The sequence below is a fragment of the Oncorhynchus keta genome, unplaced genomic scaffold (assembly GCF_023373465.1).
Source record: "Oncorhynchus keta strain PuntledgeMale-10-30-2019 unplaced genomic scaffold, Oket_V2 Un_contig_963_pilon_pilon, whole genome shotgun sequence".
NCBI classification, from domain to species: Eukaryota; Metazoa; Chordata; class Actinopteri; order Salmoniformes; family Salmonidae; genus Oncorhynchus; species Oncorhynchus keta.
The window spans coordinates 366518-385850 of record NW_026290622.1 but is presented as its reverse complement, the minus strand read 5'-3'; the positions used below and the strand labels follow the sequence as shown (position 1 = coordinate 385850).

The 19333-nt window shown below is 43.0% G+C and overlaps 1 protein-coding gene across 44 annotated transcripts in view; it reads left to right on the top strand.

Annotated features, from left to right (window-relative positions):
* Nucleotides 1–7830: 7830 nt before the first annotated feature.
* Nucleotides 7831–19333, top strand: part of tmtc2a (transmembrane O-mannosyltransferase targeting cadherins 2a) — a 111341-nt gene continuing 99838 nt past the window's right edge. For 43 of the 44 annotated variants that reach the window (XM_052513021.1, XM_052513023.1, XM_052513024.1 and 40 more), the window contains exon 1: nt 7831–8233. In XM_052513021.1, coding sequence (XP_052368981.1) covers nt 8151–8233 — 83 coding nt within the window. In that variant the 5' untranslated portion in view covers nt 7831–8150. The remainder of the gene's footprint in view (nt 8234–19333) is intronic. The other variant, XM_052513019.1, reaches the window with a different exon arrangement.

The window sequence follows — 19333 nt, the reverse complement described above, 5'->3', positions numbered from 1 at the left end:
ATTCTGATCTTTGACCATTCAGATCTGGAAAATATCTGATGTGAAACAAATCTGATGTGATTGGTCAAAGACCTATTAGTAGAACAAAAATATCAGAATTGGGCTGCCTGTGTAAACTCAGCCTACGATCAGACACAAATGTTGCAACATACAACACACATTGCACACATTGCAACATACAACACAGTGACACGTGTGTAAGGAACTACAACACTGCATATGTACTGCAGGCCAAGTCAATGTTTGAGTTTGAACCCTGTTGCCCTGCACAAGCTCTGCTGAGTCTGAGCAAGAACATGCAGGCTGGACTTCGTTATGGAAAAGATCCCGATAACAATATTAAAGCAGAGGACAACCATCAAATATTTCCTAATCAAAATATTTACCCTAATTCACATTTTCTGTTCATCTCTCCATTCTCCTCATAACATGTTGGCTGTGTTGAACATTCTTCCAGATGAATATCAAATGAAACAGATTTAAAGCATGGCAAATAGGGACCATCCGTCTTTATGAATGTTGTGGAGTTTATACATGTACAAACACATACTCATACCACTTTGTATGACAAACAACTGCAGTAAATTAAACACACGAGAATTCCAATACCCCATATTCACTAAGCTCTTTAAATTCCACACATTGTTAAAGGGTTTACTTCCTGTAATTTGACCTATCAGAAGGAAGCTATCGCCTCATATTTCCCAGGGCAGCTGTTGTGTGTCGTGACACCAGAACTTGCTAGCCGATAGCCATGGCTGTCTGAATATTACTGATAGGCACTTTGGCCTAATGGGCCGTTCTAAGTGTATCAATCTGTGGTTTGAAAATAGTGTCAAGTCTTATTGCTGGTGGTTATTAAGGTTTAGTGTTTCTCCTTGAATTGATGGGGAACACAGAGGTTCAGTGGATGTAATGAGGAGGGTTGGATTACAAAAAGTGTTCCTAATAAAACATGGTAATGTGAAGTGTGCAGCACACATGGTGATGGAACAGGTGGGCTTTGGCCTGTACTTCATCATGACTTGGAAAATGACTGTGACATTTTGACTCTGTATAATGATTTTCTAAGAGAGAAATATCCATCCTCAGACGTCAGACGGATAACACAGTTATATTCCAACTATTTACCTTTATATTACAAAGAAAGTTTAACAGGAAAACTTTCTAAATTGAATTCATTTGTGAAGGGAAAGTTTAGTAACTAAAACAAAATAAGATTGAGTTAGTGCTACTTTCCATGGATTTGCTTTTCTTTCATGGAAGAAAAAGAACAATTCAAATAGAAACCTACACACAAGATTTGACAGCTATAACTCAGAGGCTTTCAGTCATGCATTTAGCTCTAATTTGAGAAGTTATTTGACTACGTTATGATTATAAATGAAGATCAACAAAGCCTCAATTAGGAGCTTGATTTCTCTAAGCCAAATCCAAACAGTCCAAACCATATATATCACAGCAGAGCCTTTTACACAGACGCATTTCTCATATTCATGTCAACGTTGAACATAGGCTGTGTCACCTGGGTTCGGTTTAACTAACACCCTCCTTATCTTATCAGGCCCATAAAGGGAGGCTTGTTATTGGTGTGGAATGTAAACGTTCTGGATATGCTGTGTTAACGTTCTGGATATTATTCTGACTGTTTTGTTTTGATATTACTGATTTGGGTTCAGATTAATTCTAATTAGAGTTTAAACTATTTCTGTGAGGGAGTGGCTCAAGCTGTGTGGTTACGATTGTGATTTTCCTCTTTCCTGTCTGATGCTTATCTAGCGGGGATGAAAAAGCAGCCGTCTTGGACAAATAGCTCAAATACACATAGGGAAATGATCATTAGCCACTTAGGATGGGTTAAACGAGAGGGGAAATCCTTCAAATAGGCTCCTACCAACTGCAATTAAAGGGATGTTAAACATAAATGGGAATATACAGTACTATGCTTATTTGTGTAAGGTTCCACCTTCCACTTTGTTTGATGTCCTTATGTATAAACGTTTTGGGCCTGTATTCAATAAGTCTTTTAGCATATGAGTACCGACCTGCTATCAGACTTTTAAATGATAATGAACAAGAGAGTGGACCTGATCCCCGATCAGCACTCCAACTCAGTCTGAGACGCTTTGTGAATATGGGCGCTGAAGACGTAAATACATGTCTGCCCTCTCTCTGGCTTACAGAGGTTTGGTCTTCATGCAGGTGCATCATCTTTCTTTATATATCTTATAATAGTATACTTAAGCAATCAGGCCCGAGGAGGTGTGGTATATGGCCAAAATACCCACGGCTAAGGGCTGTTCTTAAGCACGACGCAACACAGAGTGCCTTGACACAGCCCTTAGCCATGGTATATTGGCCACATATCACAAACCCCTGCGGTGCCTTATTGCTATTATAAACTGGTTACCAACGTGATTAGAGCAGTTAAAATAAATGTTTTGTCATACCCGTGGTATATATATATTTTACCTTTATTTAACTAGGCAAGTCCCAGACAGACAAAATAACTTTTATGCTCGCATTGAGGACAATACAGTGCCAATGACACGGCCCGCTACCAAAACCTGCGGACTCTCCTTCACTGCAGCCGACATGAGTAAAACATTTAAACGTGTTAACCCTCGCAAGGCTGCAGGCCCAGACGGCATCCCCAGCCGCGTCCTCAGAGCATGCGCAGACCAGCTGGCTGGTGTGTTTACGGACATATTCAATCAATCCTTATCCCAGTCTGCTGTTCCCACATGCTTCAAGAGGGCCACTATTGTTCCTGTTCCCAAGAAAGCTAAGGTAACTGAGCTAAACGACTACCGCCCCGTAGCACTCACTTCCGTCATCAAGAAGTGCTTTGAGAGACTAGTCAAGGACCATATCACCTCCACCCTACCTGACACCCTAGACCCACTCCAATTTGCTTACCACCCCAATAGGTCCACAGATGACGCAATCGCAACCACACTGCACACTGCCCTAACAAGAGGAATACCTATGTAAGAATGCTGTTCATCGACGACAGCTCAGCATTTAACACCATAGTACCCTCCAAACTCGTCATCAAGCTCGAGGCCCTGGGTCTCGACCCCACCCTGTGCAACTGGGTACTGGACTTCCTGACGGGCCGCCCTCAGGTGGTGAGGGTAGGTAACAACATCTCCACCTCGCTGATCCTCAACGCTGGGGCCCCACAAGGGTGCGTTCTGAGCCCTCTCCTGTACTCCCTGTTCACCCACGACTGCGTGGCCATGCACGCCTCCAACTCAATCATCAAGTTTGCGGACAACACTACAGTGGTAGGCTTGATTACCAACAATGACGAGACGGCCTACAGGGAGGAGGTGAGGGCCCTTGGAGTGTGGTGTCAGGAAAATAACCTCACACTCAACGTCAACAAAACAAAGTAGATGATTGTGGACTTCAGGAAACAGCAGAGGGAGCACCCCCCTATCCACATTGACGGGACAGTAGTGGAGAGGGTAGTAAGTTTCAAGTTCCTCGGCGTACACATCACGGACAAACTGAAATGGTCCACCCACACAGACAGCGTTGTGAAGAAGGCGCAGCAGAGCCTCTTCAACCTCAGGAGGCTGAAGAAATTTGGCTTGTCACCAAAAGCACTCACAAACAACTACAGATGCACAATCAAGAGCATCCTGTCGGGCTGTATCACTGCCTGGTACGGCAACTGCTCTCCAGAGGGTAGTGAGGTCTGCACAACGCATCACCGGGGGCAAACTACCTGCTTTCCAGGACACCTACACCACCCGATGTCACAGGAAGGCCATAAAGATCATCAAGGACAACAACCACCCGAGCCACTGCCTGTTCACCCCGTTATCATCCAGAAGGTGAGGTCAGTACAGGTGCATCAAAGCAGGGACCGAGAGACTGAAAAACAGCTTCTATCTCAAGGCCATCAGACTGTTTTAAACAGTCACCACTAACATTGAGTGACTGCTGCCAACATACTGACTCATCTCTAGCCACTTTAATAATAGAATTTGATGTAAAAATGTATCACTAGCCATTTTAAACAATGCCACTTAATATAATGTTTACATAGCCTACATTACTCATCTCATATGTATATATATATATTTTATACATATACTGTACTCTATATCATCTACTGCATCTTGCCATCTTTATGTAATACATGTATCACTAGCTACTTTAAACTATGCAGCTTTATGTTTATATACCCTACATTACTCATCTCATATGTATATACTGTACTCGATACCATCTACTGCATCTTGCCTGTGCCGTTCTGTACCATCACTCATTCATATATCATATATCTATGTACATATTCTTTATCCCTTTACACTTGTGTGTATAAGGTAGTAGTTGTGGAATTGTTAGGTTAGATTACTCGTTGGTTATTAATGCATTGTCGGAACTAGAAGCACAAGCATTTTGCTACTCTCGCATTAACATCTGCTAACCATGTGTATGTTACAAATAAAATTTGATTTGATTTCAGAACAAATTCTTATTTTCAATGACAGCCTAGGAACAGTGCCTTGTTAGGGGCAGAACGACAGATTTTTACCTTGTCAGCTCGGGTATTCGGTTACTAGTCCAACGCTCTAACCACTAGGCTACCTGCTGCCCCAATGGGCTGATGGTCTGATGGTCTGATATACCATGGCGGTCAGCCAATCAGCATTCAGGGCTCGAACCACCCAGTTTATAATTGTCTTTAATAATGCAATGCCAATATATCCATTGATGCTTTTGCACTACGCCCTCTGTGGGTGAATATGTGCAGTTACAGTACTGGCAGTTTAATAAAAGGCAGCAGCACCGTAAGGGTGGCAGGGTAGCCTAGTGGTTAGAGCATTGGACTAGTAACTGGAAGGTTGCAAGTTCAAATCCCCGAGCTGACAAGGTACAAATCTGTCGTTCTACCCCTGAACAGGCAGTTAACCCACTGTTCCTCGGCCGTCATTGAAAATAAGAATTTGTTCTTAACTGACTTGCCTAGTTAAATAAAGTTAAAAATAAAAGGTCCTCATGTATGATTAAAGGTAGACTCAGTGAAATGATGTTGCCATGAGCAACTCTGCAGATATTCTGATGAGTGAGATGCAGGACAGTAGGAAATGCTCTAACACAGTATCTGCCCATATGCACAGGTTGGTTTCAAACTGTTACAGCGTGGTAGGTGTAGGACCAAAACAGTGGAGAAGTCTTTCAATGCTCTTAGTTGTTGTGGAAATTGACGCACTATGCTGTTTACTTTGTCATATGCACCCTTGTCATATTGCTGAGTGTACCTTTAAGGGGGAGTGTTTGGTGAAGAACAAATGACTCTACACCAATACACATGATGAACAATGATAGGGATACCTTTGGGCAAAACAAAATGTTTCAAAGATATGGAGAGCTTCTAGTTACCCGTCTAAAATGGTTGTCAGTCCGTGGTTTGAACAGAAGAAACCAGAGTAAGGTGAATGAATCAATGTAACAATTGTGTTTTAACAAGTGAAAAATAAAAGAGGTAAAAATATCACACACATGGTTTTAATGTGCAAATGTGGATTTGTTTTACGTGCAAATACTTGCAGATGTGGAAAACAATGTCTTTTTTGACGATGGCAACATCTGCCATTGAGGACAGGCTCCATGACCGCACCACATTCTATAGTCTGTTACCAGTAAAATGACAAAGAAAGAAAGAAAAAATGAAAGAAAAAAAGTATTGTTTTGCCTTCTACCAAAAACGGAGACTTGAAGAGCAGACTGAATATTCATTAGCCCTGCAGGATGTAATTAGATCAGTGAGTGTAAACACCAGTAATAGGTTTTTTTCACCCTGGGCTGTTTACGTTCAGAGCAGGAATCAGTCTTTTTTTCCCCTCCACAAATCCCGTAATCACCCCCTTAGTCCCGATGGGGTTGTAGCCTATATAGTCAGGCCAGGTTGCTATGTTCATTTCCTTAAGTCCTGAATGTAGGCTTAGTTATTAAATATAATCCATAGAGTTTTATTAGGGGGGCTAGACCAGTGGTTCCCTACTCCAGTCCTCCAGTACCCTCAACCGCACACATTTTTGTTGTAGCTCCAGACTAGCACACCTGATTCAACGTGAGTTTGTCCGGGGTTACAACAAAAATGTGTACCGTTCGGTGTACTCAACAGGAGTGGGGAACCACTGGGTTAGACTCCTGCTTAAGCCTACTTCAGTTTCCACTTTCCTGCAGAGACGTTAATAGAAAATGTATTTGGGGGAAAAGAAACCTTCCAACCGGTTTGCCTCCAGTCCTGGCATATCATACGATAAAAACACATGTCTGGTGGAGCCTAGAGGTCTACATATCCATGGTTCTTCATGGATGGTGTCTCTTCCTGAAAAATTAAAGGAGAGCTGCACACTCTAGGAGCTCAGAAGCAATCATTTTATAACCAACGTTTCGACAGAAAAGCTGTCTTCATCCCGGTATGGTGTCTCTTCCTCTCTTCTTTCCAACCCAAAACTAGGGGCTGTGTCCCCTTCTCATGTGTCACATGGCTCCAACAGGGAATGATGGGAAAGAGGAAGCATCTCCCCATCAACTAGGGGCAAGGGAAACAAAACAAGGTTAAAGGTTCAACCGTAAAGGTTCTGTTGTGGTCAGGGGTCATGTTCAGGATCAGAGCATTAGAAACCCTCTCTCTCTCTCTCTCTCTCTCTCTCTCTCTCTCTCTCTCTCTCTCTCTCTCTCTCTCTCTCTCTCTCTCTCTCTCTCTCTCTCTCTCTCTCTCTCTCTCTCTCTCTCTCTCTCTCTCTCTCTCTCTCTCTCTCTAGTGGGTATTACGGTCCTTACAGTCTCCCCTCCGTCTCGTGCCATCTGTTTTCCCTCTCTTTCGTTCTTCCCTCTCTCTTTCCTGGGCTGTGGTGGATTTGCACTCACAGAGTTCTGACAGGAGAACAGGCCCGGGCCCAGCTGGTGCCCAGTGGGGCCTCGCCATTTGCAGCATGGTTTTCAAGCCACATGCTCGCCAGGATGAATCATATACAACAACAACGCCTCACAATATTGATCCTCCTCCTCGCCGCAGGGTGTTACTACAGTTCATTAATCATCACCTCTCCATCTATTAATCTACCACTCTTTTCTCTCCCCCTTTAGCTCCCTCTTTATCGCTCATAGCTCTCTCTCTCTCGTGCTCTTCACCTTATATTTACCTCTCTCTACCTCCCTATCCATCTGTCTCTCTCCCTCTCTCTCTAGGGTTCCTCCCTCTCTCTTGTAGCTCCACAGGCGCCACTGTATAACCAATTAATCAATGCTATGCATAAACATACGGTAAAACAGGATCATTTAATATAGTGGGTCCATTTACATTGAGCAGAATCAACACTAGACTTTTGAACACACTTCAGCATTAAAGGGGGTTTGCAGGAGGCCAGACATCAACAGAGTGGGGCTTTGTCTGTTGTGGGGATAAGGCATAACTGTCATTAGTTAAAAGAGCCATAAATACATGCTACAGCTTAGGCTATATATAAATCACATATATAGGCTATATTTGCTTAAACATATTCAATAAAACCCACAGTCAATCATTTTAATAAAAACATGACATTGGCATTGTTTTTTAATACATATTTAGACAAAAAAAAGCTATTCCTATTTTACAAACTGGCAGCTATGGTATCTTTATATGACAGTGGGCTGGTTTATTTAGGCAGGCTAGTGCACTGAATATGTGATTCGTGAGGCAAGAGTGCGTTAAATAAATAGCCTACGTATTTAAGCACCTATCAGCTCTCTCAATGCTACGAGCTCGACCATTGAGAGCGGAGGAGGGGCTTTGCACATGCTCACGGTCTCTAAAACCACGCGCGGCTCCTACCAGTGAGTATCTGTGACGCGGGTGAGGATGCAAGCACAGAGAACAGCGAAATGCACTCAGTTGTACGCTAACCAGGAGGCATGCCGTCCTAGTTTCATATCAAAATAGCCCTGACCCGACACGGCGCAAAATGGGTTAAAAGGAATATGGCGTAGATCGCGCAAACTTTCAGACACTTTGCTTGTACATGGGTTTGGGTCTCTTAGTGTTACGGAGCGGCCAAATGAGGAGAGGAGACAATACAGAAACGGAAATTCGCATCTAGTATTTTTCTTTACTTTCCCCCACCCTATTCTCTTTTTAAGACATGATTACAGAGTTGGTGTGTAGCGCGGTGGCATTGGTCCTCTATCTCAACACACTGAACGCGGATTTCTGCTACGATGACAGGTATGACCTCCCGTAGAACCGTACCTATGGCAACATCATCAGCTCCACTTGTCTGTCATCTTTACAGTCTCAAACCCCCACGGGTGCAAGCAATTTCTCGAGGTTCGCTGCGTGTCTGGGTGTTTGCATGTTCCATTGTCTATTCATGCTTGTTTGTGTTATTCCACGAGAGCATTAGAGATAGAGTCATGGTTCACTCCCCTCAGAAAAGAGCGCTTTGTTTAATGTAAATGCGATTCTACTTTGTTTAATGCAAATTCTTTCTCCTGTTGCATTGAACAAACAAGCTACCCAAATAGGCTATAGAGGGGTTACTTGGTATTCCATTATTATTAAAATCAATATACTGTCGCCTACAATGACGCATGAAGTGACACAATAACAACACCGGGGAAATGTAGGTTATAAGTTCATTATTATCCATGGATGGTTCCTTCCTTTCTCTAATGTCGGAGTAACCAGGACATGCAGCCTCTGTCATTCTGTGACAGAGTGACGAAACGGGGACGGGAGCTTCTTTGTGTTGTCAGAGCACATCCCTGACAGGAGGAGAGGGATGCTAACACGCTTCTTGCCCGGTTGTAAATAATGCTGCTCTCTCCGGGGAAAATATCACATTTAAATGGAAAGACATGTTATAATTAGAATATATTTGTCGAGTGCAACACGCTTGCATGGCTAAATATGTTGACACAATCCTGGAGGAGCCCATGCTTTCCAGGACTCATTGGAACGCTATTATCCAGAAAGCAAGCGGAGAGAGCAATTCATTTGGATTGAAGAACGTTTGAGACTCCAATTTGGACATCCATCCACAATTGAGTGTAGGGATAAATAGTCCAACTTTAGTTTTAGGCATTGGGGATTGTGATGAGAAATTAAAACTACAATAATCATTATCAGAATTGTAATTAGGCTGAAAAAACGATTGCAGCCTATACTGTACTTTAAGATGAGCAAGCCTTCCATGACATACTGGGGCAGCAGGTAGCCTAGTGTTTAGAGTGTTGGGCCAGTAACTGAAAGGTTGCTAGATCGAATCACTGAGCTGACAAGGTAAACATATGTTGTTCTGCCCCTGAACAAGGCAGTTAACCCACTGTTCCTAGGCCATCATTGTGAATAAGAATGTGTTCTTAACTGACTTGCCAAAGGACACACTAGTCTTAAGTTTTTTTTTCTCACTGTTTCTGGATTAAATCCATGTATCTTTGTGGCTCATCATGGGACCCTTGCTACTGGGTGAACTAAAAGCAGCAGGACTCCTACAGATGTAGGATCTTAATTTGATCACCCTGTTGTTGCAGGAAATGTCATTCACAGCAGGAAAGGCAAACTAAAATGTGTAGTGTATTCAAAGTTTAAAAAGGCTTCTAAATTTAATTTCCACTTTCAAATGTCAGACTTGATTTGACAAAACATTTATAAACATTTATAAACCCTACAAAAATGTCCATGAATTATAATCAACACAATAATTCACATTTCCTGTTGCTGCAGGATTATTTTCCTGCTGCGAGAAACTGGTCAAATTAAAGTCCTACATCTGTATATGGGCATAAATTAGCTGGGCTCCGGGAATTCAGTGTAAAATCCCCAGAACAAATTCATTTCTCTCTATTACAGCTCACACAGATAAATCATTGTTCCAAGTTTATACACATCATACCAACAGGTTTTGTCCCTGGCCGGCGACTCCACCCTAGATGGTTAGGAGCAGTTGGGGGCTCTGGTTAGCTTTACTAACACCTCCTTGGGGTCATAGACCCTTCACTGGTTGTCAGTACTGCTCGTTGAACCCTATGTGCAGCGGGTTGCACGGCCTACTCTGTTAGAGTAATGGAGTATCCCTCTGTGTGTGTGTGTGTGCGTGTGTGTCCGTCTCATGTGCAGTGTGCAGACACTCATCGAGTGATTCAAAACCTAGACAAACGTCTCGAGATGACCAAGCCTTGTGTGTGTGTGTGTGTGTGTGTGTGTGTGTGTGTGCGCGCGTGTGTGTGTGTGTGAATAAATGACGGAGAGAGAAAGAGAGAATGTGTTGGAGGGTAGTCTGTCTGTCTATTTGTCTGTCTGTCAGTCCAGTTACTCTCACATTGCCGTACACTTTTCCAGGATATGAGTGACTGTCTATATGATTGCACAATTCTGAATGTACAAACGAAGCCCTCTACTGAAGCCCTCTACTATGACTGCTTACTATTACACTACCTGTATCTGACCATGTCACAGTGGAGTGAAGAAAGGCATCATGGCCCTCTCGTGAGTTCATGACTAACTGTCAGTGTCCTAGCCACAACTCCCTGTGAGTCCACTCAGTGTAAGTTCAGCACTGGTGACCCTCTGTATCTATCAATGTCACTGTGATAATTTACACCCCTGGGAGAGAGAGAGAGACGGGAAGAGTGAAAGAGAGAGCGAGGAGAGAAGGAGAGAGAGACCGACTGTGTTCAGGCCCACTGCTCATGTACGGGGAAAGCTGAATACCAATCAGAATCCTGACCTCCATAGTCATCTATCAAACGGCTTCCTTTGACTGGTCTCTCTCCCGATTGTTAGTGGAGAGAGCTGTATTTGTGTTTGTTAGGACAGGGCTGAAAGCAAGCAAGCACATCTGTCAAGTCTGCATTCTTGAGAAGACAGTCTTTGTATGTCTTCTTGACACTGTGCTGGTGTTCAGTTCTGTACAGGAGCGTTCTGGAGGCCGAAGAGGAGGAGGTGGAAATCACATGGTGGTTCTAGCTCAATGGGATGTTCTTGGTGCGTCTCTGTTTTCTCAATCACGTCAAATGTTTTTCCTGGGCACAGGGCTGGCCCTATGTCAGCCAATGGTAATATCAATAATAAGCCATGTGTTTCAAATGACTGGAGTTTTACTAGCACGGGGGAAGAACGCGAGCCAATCATTCTTCTACAAGGGAAAATTGAGCTCAATTAGTATTCTGAATATTCTGATGTTCAGGAGCCAAGCTGAATGGTTTCCCTACAAACTAGATCAGGGACAGAACATAAAAAATACATTTGTATGTTGAGCTTTTATTCTGTTGTCACTTATGAGGAAGGCCTTCCAGTACAAGAAGGAGGCAGGGTGATGTCTCAACAGGAGTAGATTGACAGCTTGAGAGCTGAGTTTATACATTAGGAAATTAATTTGTTGTGAACTCTGAACTCTCCCCTGAAAGCTCTTGCAAAACGCTGACATGCAACACATCTTGGGACTGTATCAACAGGGGACTAATTCAACAAATACCAAAAGATTGTTTTTGAGTGTTATTCTCCATTAACAAACAACATTGACAGTTGAGCTGGCATCACTAACAGACTGATCAAGTGGTATGTGTCTGAGGAATACGATAGTAGAGGAATAGGACGCAGTCCTATTGACACCAAAGGTACAAGTGTGAATTGTTCTCTACAGACAAATGAAGCGTCTTCAGGAAGCATCCTGAAATGGAATGTCTAAGTGACTTTTAGTATTCCTAGTGATGTATCACCACACATCTGTGATCCCAATCGCGTCAGTCGCGCCCCCCTCCCCACCACCACGTAACCAGAAATGCATTGTAGGTCCTTAGGGACTTGCAACAAAAACATCCCTCACGCTTCTTTCAGAGGAGCAAAACAATTCAATCTGTGGGGAGTCGAGTGATGGCAGGGTTTGGTGTGGCTTAACTGTGACAGAAATGGTTTCCATATGCATATCCACATGCATTTGGAAATGATGATCCATATTGTATGTCGGAAGCCCTCTCTAACTGTTCTATCGTTGCGTCATGACACTGCCTCTTATTGGTGTAGGCTCCAATGAGTTAAGTCAGCCTCAATGATTGATTGAAGCGCTGTATCAGGGAACAGAGGCATCGATGGGCCACACACTTAGTCATCTCCCTGCACAGTTGGGCTTTTAATTGCACAATTAATGACTCAACATTGCTTACTATGGAGCTCCTGGAATCACCGGGAGCTTTGTCACAGAATCAACTCCAACACTAGGGAACTCCTACTCTCACTCCCTCTTAAAAGTGCCAACAGTCGGACTTACGTCCATCGTAGCCCAGTCAGGGAAGGAAGTGGTGTTTCGTGAGGGCATTGTTGTGTCAGTGGGTGAGATTTACTTTCAATGTATCAGCGCCCATTGAAAAACGCAAAGGGCAGGAGAGTTATTTTCATCAAAACAGGGATGTATGAACTTGGTGTTCGCTCTATAACTTTGTACAGTTAGACTACCGGGTTTGCTTCTTTGTTGCTTTGTAAAGCAGGATACATTTGCCATTGATATGCCTCAACTGGTTATTTGGAAAAGGCATTCAATAGCCTTAATGGCACTAAGGGTCAGGAGTGTGACAGTTGCAGCTGTCTATTGACGAGTGTGATGGTTGCAGCTGTCTATTGATGAGTGTGATGGTTGCAGCTGTCTATTGATGAGTGTGATGGTTGCAGCTGTCTATTGATGAGTGTGATGGTTGCAGCTGTCTATTGATGAGTGTGATGGTTGCAGCTGTCTATTGATGAGTGTGACGGTTGCAGCTGTCTATTGATGAGTGTGATGGTTGCAGCTGTCTATTGATGAGTGTGATGGTTGCAGCTGTCTATTGATGAGTGTGATGGTTGCAGCTGTCTATTGATGAGTGTGACGGTTGCAGCTGTCTATTGATGAGTGTGATGGTTGCAGCTGTCTATTGATGAGTGTGATGGTTGCAGCTGTCTATTGATGAGTGTGATGGTTGCAGCTGTCTATTGATGAGTGTGATGGTTGCAGCTGTCTATTGATGAGTGTGATGGTTGCAGCTGTCTATTGATGAGTGTGATGGTTGCAGCTGTCTATTGATGAGTGTGATGGTTGCAGCTGTCTATTGATGAGTGTGATGGTTGAAGCTGTCTATTGATGAGTGTGATGGCAGCTGTCTATTGAATGAGTTGAAGCTGTCTATTGATGAGTGTGACGGTTGAAGCTGTCTATTGATGAGTGTGATGGTTGCAGCTGTCTATTGATGAGTGTGATGGTTGCAGCTCTCTATTGATGAGTGTGACGGTTGAAGCTGTCTATTGATGAGTGTGATGGTTGCAGCTGTCTATTGATGAGTGTGATGGTTGCAGCTGTCTATTGATGAGTGTGATGGTTGCAGCTGTCTATTGATGAGTGTGATGGTTGCAGCTGTCTATTGATGAGTGACCGTTGCAGCTGTCTATTGATGAGTGTGATGGTTGCAGCTGCTTATTGATGAGTGTGATGGTTGCAGCTGTCTATTGATGAGTGTGATGGTTGAAGCTGTCTATTGATGAGTGTGATGGTTGCAGCTGTCTATTGATGAGTGTGATGGTTGCAGCTGTCTATTGATGAGTGTGATGGTTGCAGCTGTCTATTGATGAGTGTGATGGTTGCAGCTGTCTATTGATGAGTGACCGTTGCAGCTGTCTATTGATGAGTGTGATGGTTGCAGCTGCTTATTGATGAGTGTGATGGTTGCAGCTGTCTATTAATGAGTGACCGTTGCAGCTGTCTATTGATGAGTGTGATGGTTGCAGCTGCTTATTGATGAGTGTGATGGTTGCAGCTGTCTATTAATGAGTGACCGTTGCAGCTGCCTATTGATGAGTGTGACGGTTGCAGCTGTCTATTGATGAGTGTGATGGTTGCAGCTGTCTATTGATGAGTGTGATGGTTGCAGCTGTCTATTGATGAGTGTGATGGTTGCAGCTGCCTATTGATGAGTGTGATGGTTGCAGCTGCTTATTGATGAGTGTGATGGTTGCAGCTGTCTATTGATGAGTGTGATGGTTGCAGCTGTCTATTGATGAGTGTGATGGTTGCAGCTGTCTATTGATGAGTGTGATGGTTGCAGCTGTCTATTGATGAGTGTGATGGTTGCAGCTGTCTATTGATGAGTGTGATGGTTGCAGCTGTCTATTGATGAGTGACCGTTGCAGCTGTCTATTGATGAGTGTGATGGTTGCAGCTGTCTATTGATGAGTGTGATGGTTGCAGCTGTCTATTGATGAGTGTGATGGTTGCAGCTGTCTATTGATGAGTGTGATGGTTGCAGCTGTCTATTGATGAGTGTGATGGTTGCAGCTGTCTATTGATGAGTGACCGTTGCAGCTGTCTATTGATGAGTGTGATGGTTGCAGCTGTCTATTGATGAGTGTGATGGTTGCAGCTGTCTATTGATGAGTGTGATGGTTGCAGCTGTCTATTGATGAGTGTGATGGTTGCAGCTGTCTATTGATGAGTGTGATGGTTGCAGCTGTCTATTGATGAGTGTGATGGTTGCAGCTGTCTATTGATGAGTGTGATGGTTGCAGCTGTCTATTGATGAGTGTGATGGTTGCAGCTGTCTATTGATGAGTGTGATGGTTGCAGCTGTCTATTGATGAGTGTGATGGTTGCAGCTGTCTATTGATGAGTGTGATGGTTGCAGCTGTCTATTGATGAGTGTGATGGTTGCAGCTGTCTATTGATGAGTGTGATGGTTGCAGCTGTCTATTGATGAGTGTGATGGTTGCAGCTGTCTATTGATGAGTGACCGTTGCAGCTGTCTATTGATGAGTGTGATGGTTGCAGCTGCTTATTGATGAGTGTGATGGTTGCAGCTGTCTATTGATGAGTGTGATGGTTGCAGCTGTCTATTGATGAGTGTGATGGTTGCAGCTGTCTATTGATGAGTGTGATGGTTGCAGCTGTCTATTAATGAGTGACCGTTGCAGCTGCCTATTGATGAGTGTGACGGTTGCAGCTGTCTATTGATGAGTGTGATGGTTGCAGCTGTCTATTGATGAGTGTGATGGTTGCAGCTGTCTATTGATGAGTGTGATGGTTGCAGCTGCCTATTGATGAGTGTGATGGTTGCAGCTGTCTATTGATGAGTGTGATGGTTGCAGCTGTCTATTGATGAGTGTGATGGTTGCAGCTGTCTATTGATGAGTGTGATGGTTGCAGCTGTCTATTGATGAGTGTGATGGTTGCAGCTGTCTATTGATGAGTGTGATGGTTGCAGCTGTCTATTGATGAGTGTGATGGTTGCAGCTGTCTATTAATGAGTGACCGTTGCAGCTGCCTATTGATGAGTGTGACGGTTGCAGCTGTCTATTGATGAGTGTGATGGTTGCAGCTGTCTATTGATGAGTGTGATGGTTGCAGCTGTCTATTGATGAGTGTGATGGTTGCAGCTGTCTATTGATGAGTGTGATGGTTGCAGCTGTCTATTGATGAGTGTGATGGTTGCAGCTGTCTATTGATGAGTGTGATGGTTGCAGCTGCCTATTGATGAGTGTGATGGTTGCAGCTGTCTATTGATGAGTGTGATGGTTGCAGCTGCCTATTGATGAGTGTGGCCGATGCAGCTGCCTATCAATGAGTGTGACGTTTGAAGCTGCTTATTGATGAGTGTGACGGTTGCAGCTGTCTATTGATGAGTGTGACGTTTGTAGCTGCTTATTGATGAGTGTGACGGTTGTACCTGCCTATCGATAAGTGCATGAATCTATAGGGTTGCTGCCTAAGTATGCCATGAATATCAAGAACGTTTGGCTTTTGCAAGGCCTTTCAAACGGTATGTTTTGTTCAGATGTTTTGGAAGAGTTTCTATCCCTTTTTTGGTGTGACAATATAATCAGAAGCCTTGTTGTTCATTTTTAGGAGAGGAGGTTTGGTGAATGCTGCCGATAAAAGCCAAACAGCAAAATACCAATTAGAGAAACCTGTAACGGCTTTCTTCCTGGGAAGGAGAGGCGGACCAAAATGCAGCGTGGTTAGAGTTCATGTTCTTTAATAAGAGACGCTTAACATGAACTAACTACAAAACAATAAACGTGAAAACCGAACACACTCTTATCTGGTGCATAGACACAAAGACAAGAAACAATCACACATAAAACCCAACACAAAACAGGCTACCTAAATATGGTTCCCAATCAGAGACAATGACTAACACCTGCCTCTGATTGAGAACCATATCAGGCCAAACATAGAAATAGACAAACCAGACACACAACATAGAATGCCCACCCAGCTCACGTCCTGACCAACACTAAAACAAGGAAAACACAAAAGAACTATGGTCAGAACGTGACAAAACCACAATACTCATCAGCTCATGTTCTTACAGAAGGGACTCCTCTCACACCCAACACTGTCTTTGAAGTGCCAGATCTGGTCTCAGTTACAGAGGATCTATGTTATGTGTCGCCTGCTCCTCCTTAACCCATTGTTGTGGCCCTGGTAAGGTTTCGGTTCATTATAGAAAAATTATGCCCAGAGTGAGTTTTTGTGCCCCCAGTAGAGTTGTTGATAACCATTATTGAATACGGTCGACTTGACCACATTGAAACCATTATAACTAGACGCTCGGATCTAATACTTTTTTGGAGTGATGAGTAAGTATTGGTTTAGTAAGTATTGGGTTTAGGAGTATTGATTTAGTAAGTATTGGGTTTAGGAGTATTGGTTTAGGAATATTGGGTTTAGGAGTATTGGTTTAGGAATATTGGTTTAGTAAGTATTGGTTTAGGAGTATTGGTTTAGGAGTATTGGTTTAGGAGTATTGGTTTAGTAAGTATTGGTTTAGGAATATTGGTTTAGGAGTATTGGATTTAGGAGTATTGGTTTAGGAATATTGGTTTAGTAAGTATTGGTTTAGGAGTATTGGGTTTAGGAGTATTGGTTTAGTAAGTATTGGTTTAGTAAGTATTGGTTTAGGAATATTGGTTTAGTAAGTATTGGTTTAGGAGTATTGGTTTAGTAAGTATTGGTTTAGGAATATTGGTTTAGTAAGTATTGGTTTAGGAGTATTGGATTTAGGAGTATTGGTTTAGGAGTATTGGTTTAGTAAGTATTGGTTTAGGAATATTGGTTTAGTAAGTATTGGTTTAGGAGTATTGGATTTAGGAGTATTGGTTTAGGAGTATTGGTTTAGTAAGTATTGGTTTAGGAATATTGGTTTAGTAAGTATTGGTTTAGGAGTATTGGTTTAGTAAGTATTGGTTTAGTAAGTATTGGTTTAGTAAGTATTGGTTTAGTAAGTATTGGTTTAGGAGTATTGGTTTAGTAAGTATTGGTTTAGTAAGTATTGGTTTAGTAAGTATTGGTTTAGGAATATTGGTTTAGTAAGTATTGGTTTAGGAATATTGGGTTTAGGAGTATTGGTTTAGGAGTATTGGTTTAGTAAGTATTGGTTTAGTAAGTATTGGTTTAGTAAGTATTGGTTTAGTAGTATCAAATGTACTTTATGAGTATTTAGCGAGTGAGAGGGCAAGTTAGTGAGCGTTCTTGTTAGTAGTTTGGCGACTGAGGGAGTAGGGAAGGGAGTGGTTACGATGGGTAATTTGAGATGGTTTGGAGGCGAGGGGACTTTCAACCACACCAGAGTACTACGTCAGGGATTATATGTTGTTTAGAGGGAAAGCAGGCGGGCCTGATGAAGTGTGGTTTTGGTGGTGAAAAACCCTCCGACTGTATGGCTATGATGGTGACGTGTTGCCATGGCTATAGCCATGCGGGTGGATATAGTCAAGAAGACTGGCTTCGAGCCTTAGGCCTTAAATGTCCTATCCCTTTGTTATAGAATTATAACACATGTTTTTTAATTCATTGCTTTTCAAAAAAGTTTTCTCATTGATGTATGTACTCTGGGAGTTGGAGGGGGGGACATTAAATCTATAGGGGTAAGGCCGGGATGGAAAGGAGTAGAAGCCTTGATTACTTGCAGATTTACACTCGTAAGCTCTTAGTGGCCAGCTTCTCTGGGAAGTGTCAACAAAGTCAGAAGATGTTTTTCAGCCTGAAACATTATGAAAGATAATTCCGGGGCTTAAACACTTTGGATAAGTGTGGTAATGGAGTGAATTAGAGTTACTTAGAGTTAATATCAGGCTAGAAAACAAATTCCTGTAAAAGACAGATAGTAGAAAATGGTTGATCAGTTTTATTTGATCAGGAGCTGTGCTACATTATCGATGCTGTTTGAGTTACGCTGCCGTAACACCTCAAGCCTCCCACTGTTGCAGTTACATGAGGTAATTACTCACATCCAAAGAACACTTTGTCACAGAAAGGGAATCTTTTATGACTGGACTTTGTGTGTGATGGGACTGAAGGTGGACATAAGAAGGAGATGAAGAGAGTCCTGCTGTTATATGAAACAGGCTTGGAGGAAGAAAGTCCTTCTGACAAGGCCGCCAGTACATTATGTTTGGTCTACGTGAGATGTTGATGTTCCTAAAGTTCACATGGTGCAGCTGAAGGTTCTCCCTCCCACACAGAGACATGGCTGCTTGGAAGACCACTGCAGTGATACACGGGGTTATAGAGGTCATTCGGGGGAGGGTTCGGGAGAGTAGGTGGGTGGTTGTGGGATACATTATGTCTTCTCACTTTTAGGCCTTTTTAGTGATAGTATATATTATATATAAGAAGCCCTAAAGCATTGCACATTTAGATGAATCCTGACCTGAATATTAACAGGTTTGAAACAGCTAGACAACCACATTCACTCCGGTATCACAAAGTTGTTTCTGATTTTCTGATCTGTTTCTGATCTTGTTCCAGATGTTTTAGTTTGTTCACACTATGGTTACTAAAACCCAACCACCACAAATTGGTCCCCTTCTGTACATTGCATATAATGTACACAATGAATATAATTCACAGTAGGAATTCACAGACCCTTTTCTCATGGGCCCCAGGCTAGACACACATGGGGAGGAGATGGGCTCGTTTATTTTGAGGAGATCTTTCCTCATGCCATTAAACCCCAGTGGTGCGTGATGATGAGCAAGGTCCCTGGTAGCCCTTGGCTGGCCCTTATACCCGCAGGGCGTGGTAGACCCACCCATCTGCCAAGACCGCCCTCCTACCACCTTCCCAGTACACACAACCTACACATCGATGTGTACGTTCAACAGTGGTAACCATGGACAACCGGGCCCCGTGATTGTCAACAGCGCACACAATTCCCTCCACGATCAGTCATGTGACCAATATGTCCCAATCAAAGCGGTTGCTGGTCTCACTTAAAGGCCAAAGGGTGAAACGCCCATAATTGGATATAATAGACTAGATCCTTGTAGTCGAGCCATACAAGTGACTAGCTGATGCAGATGATG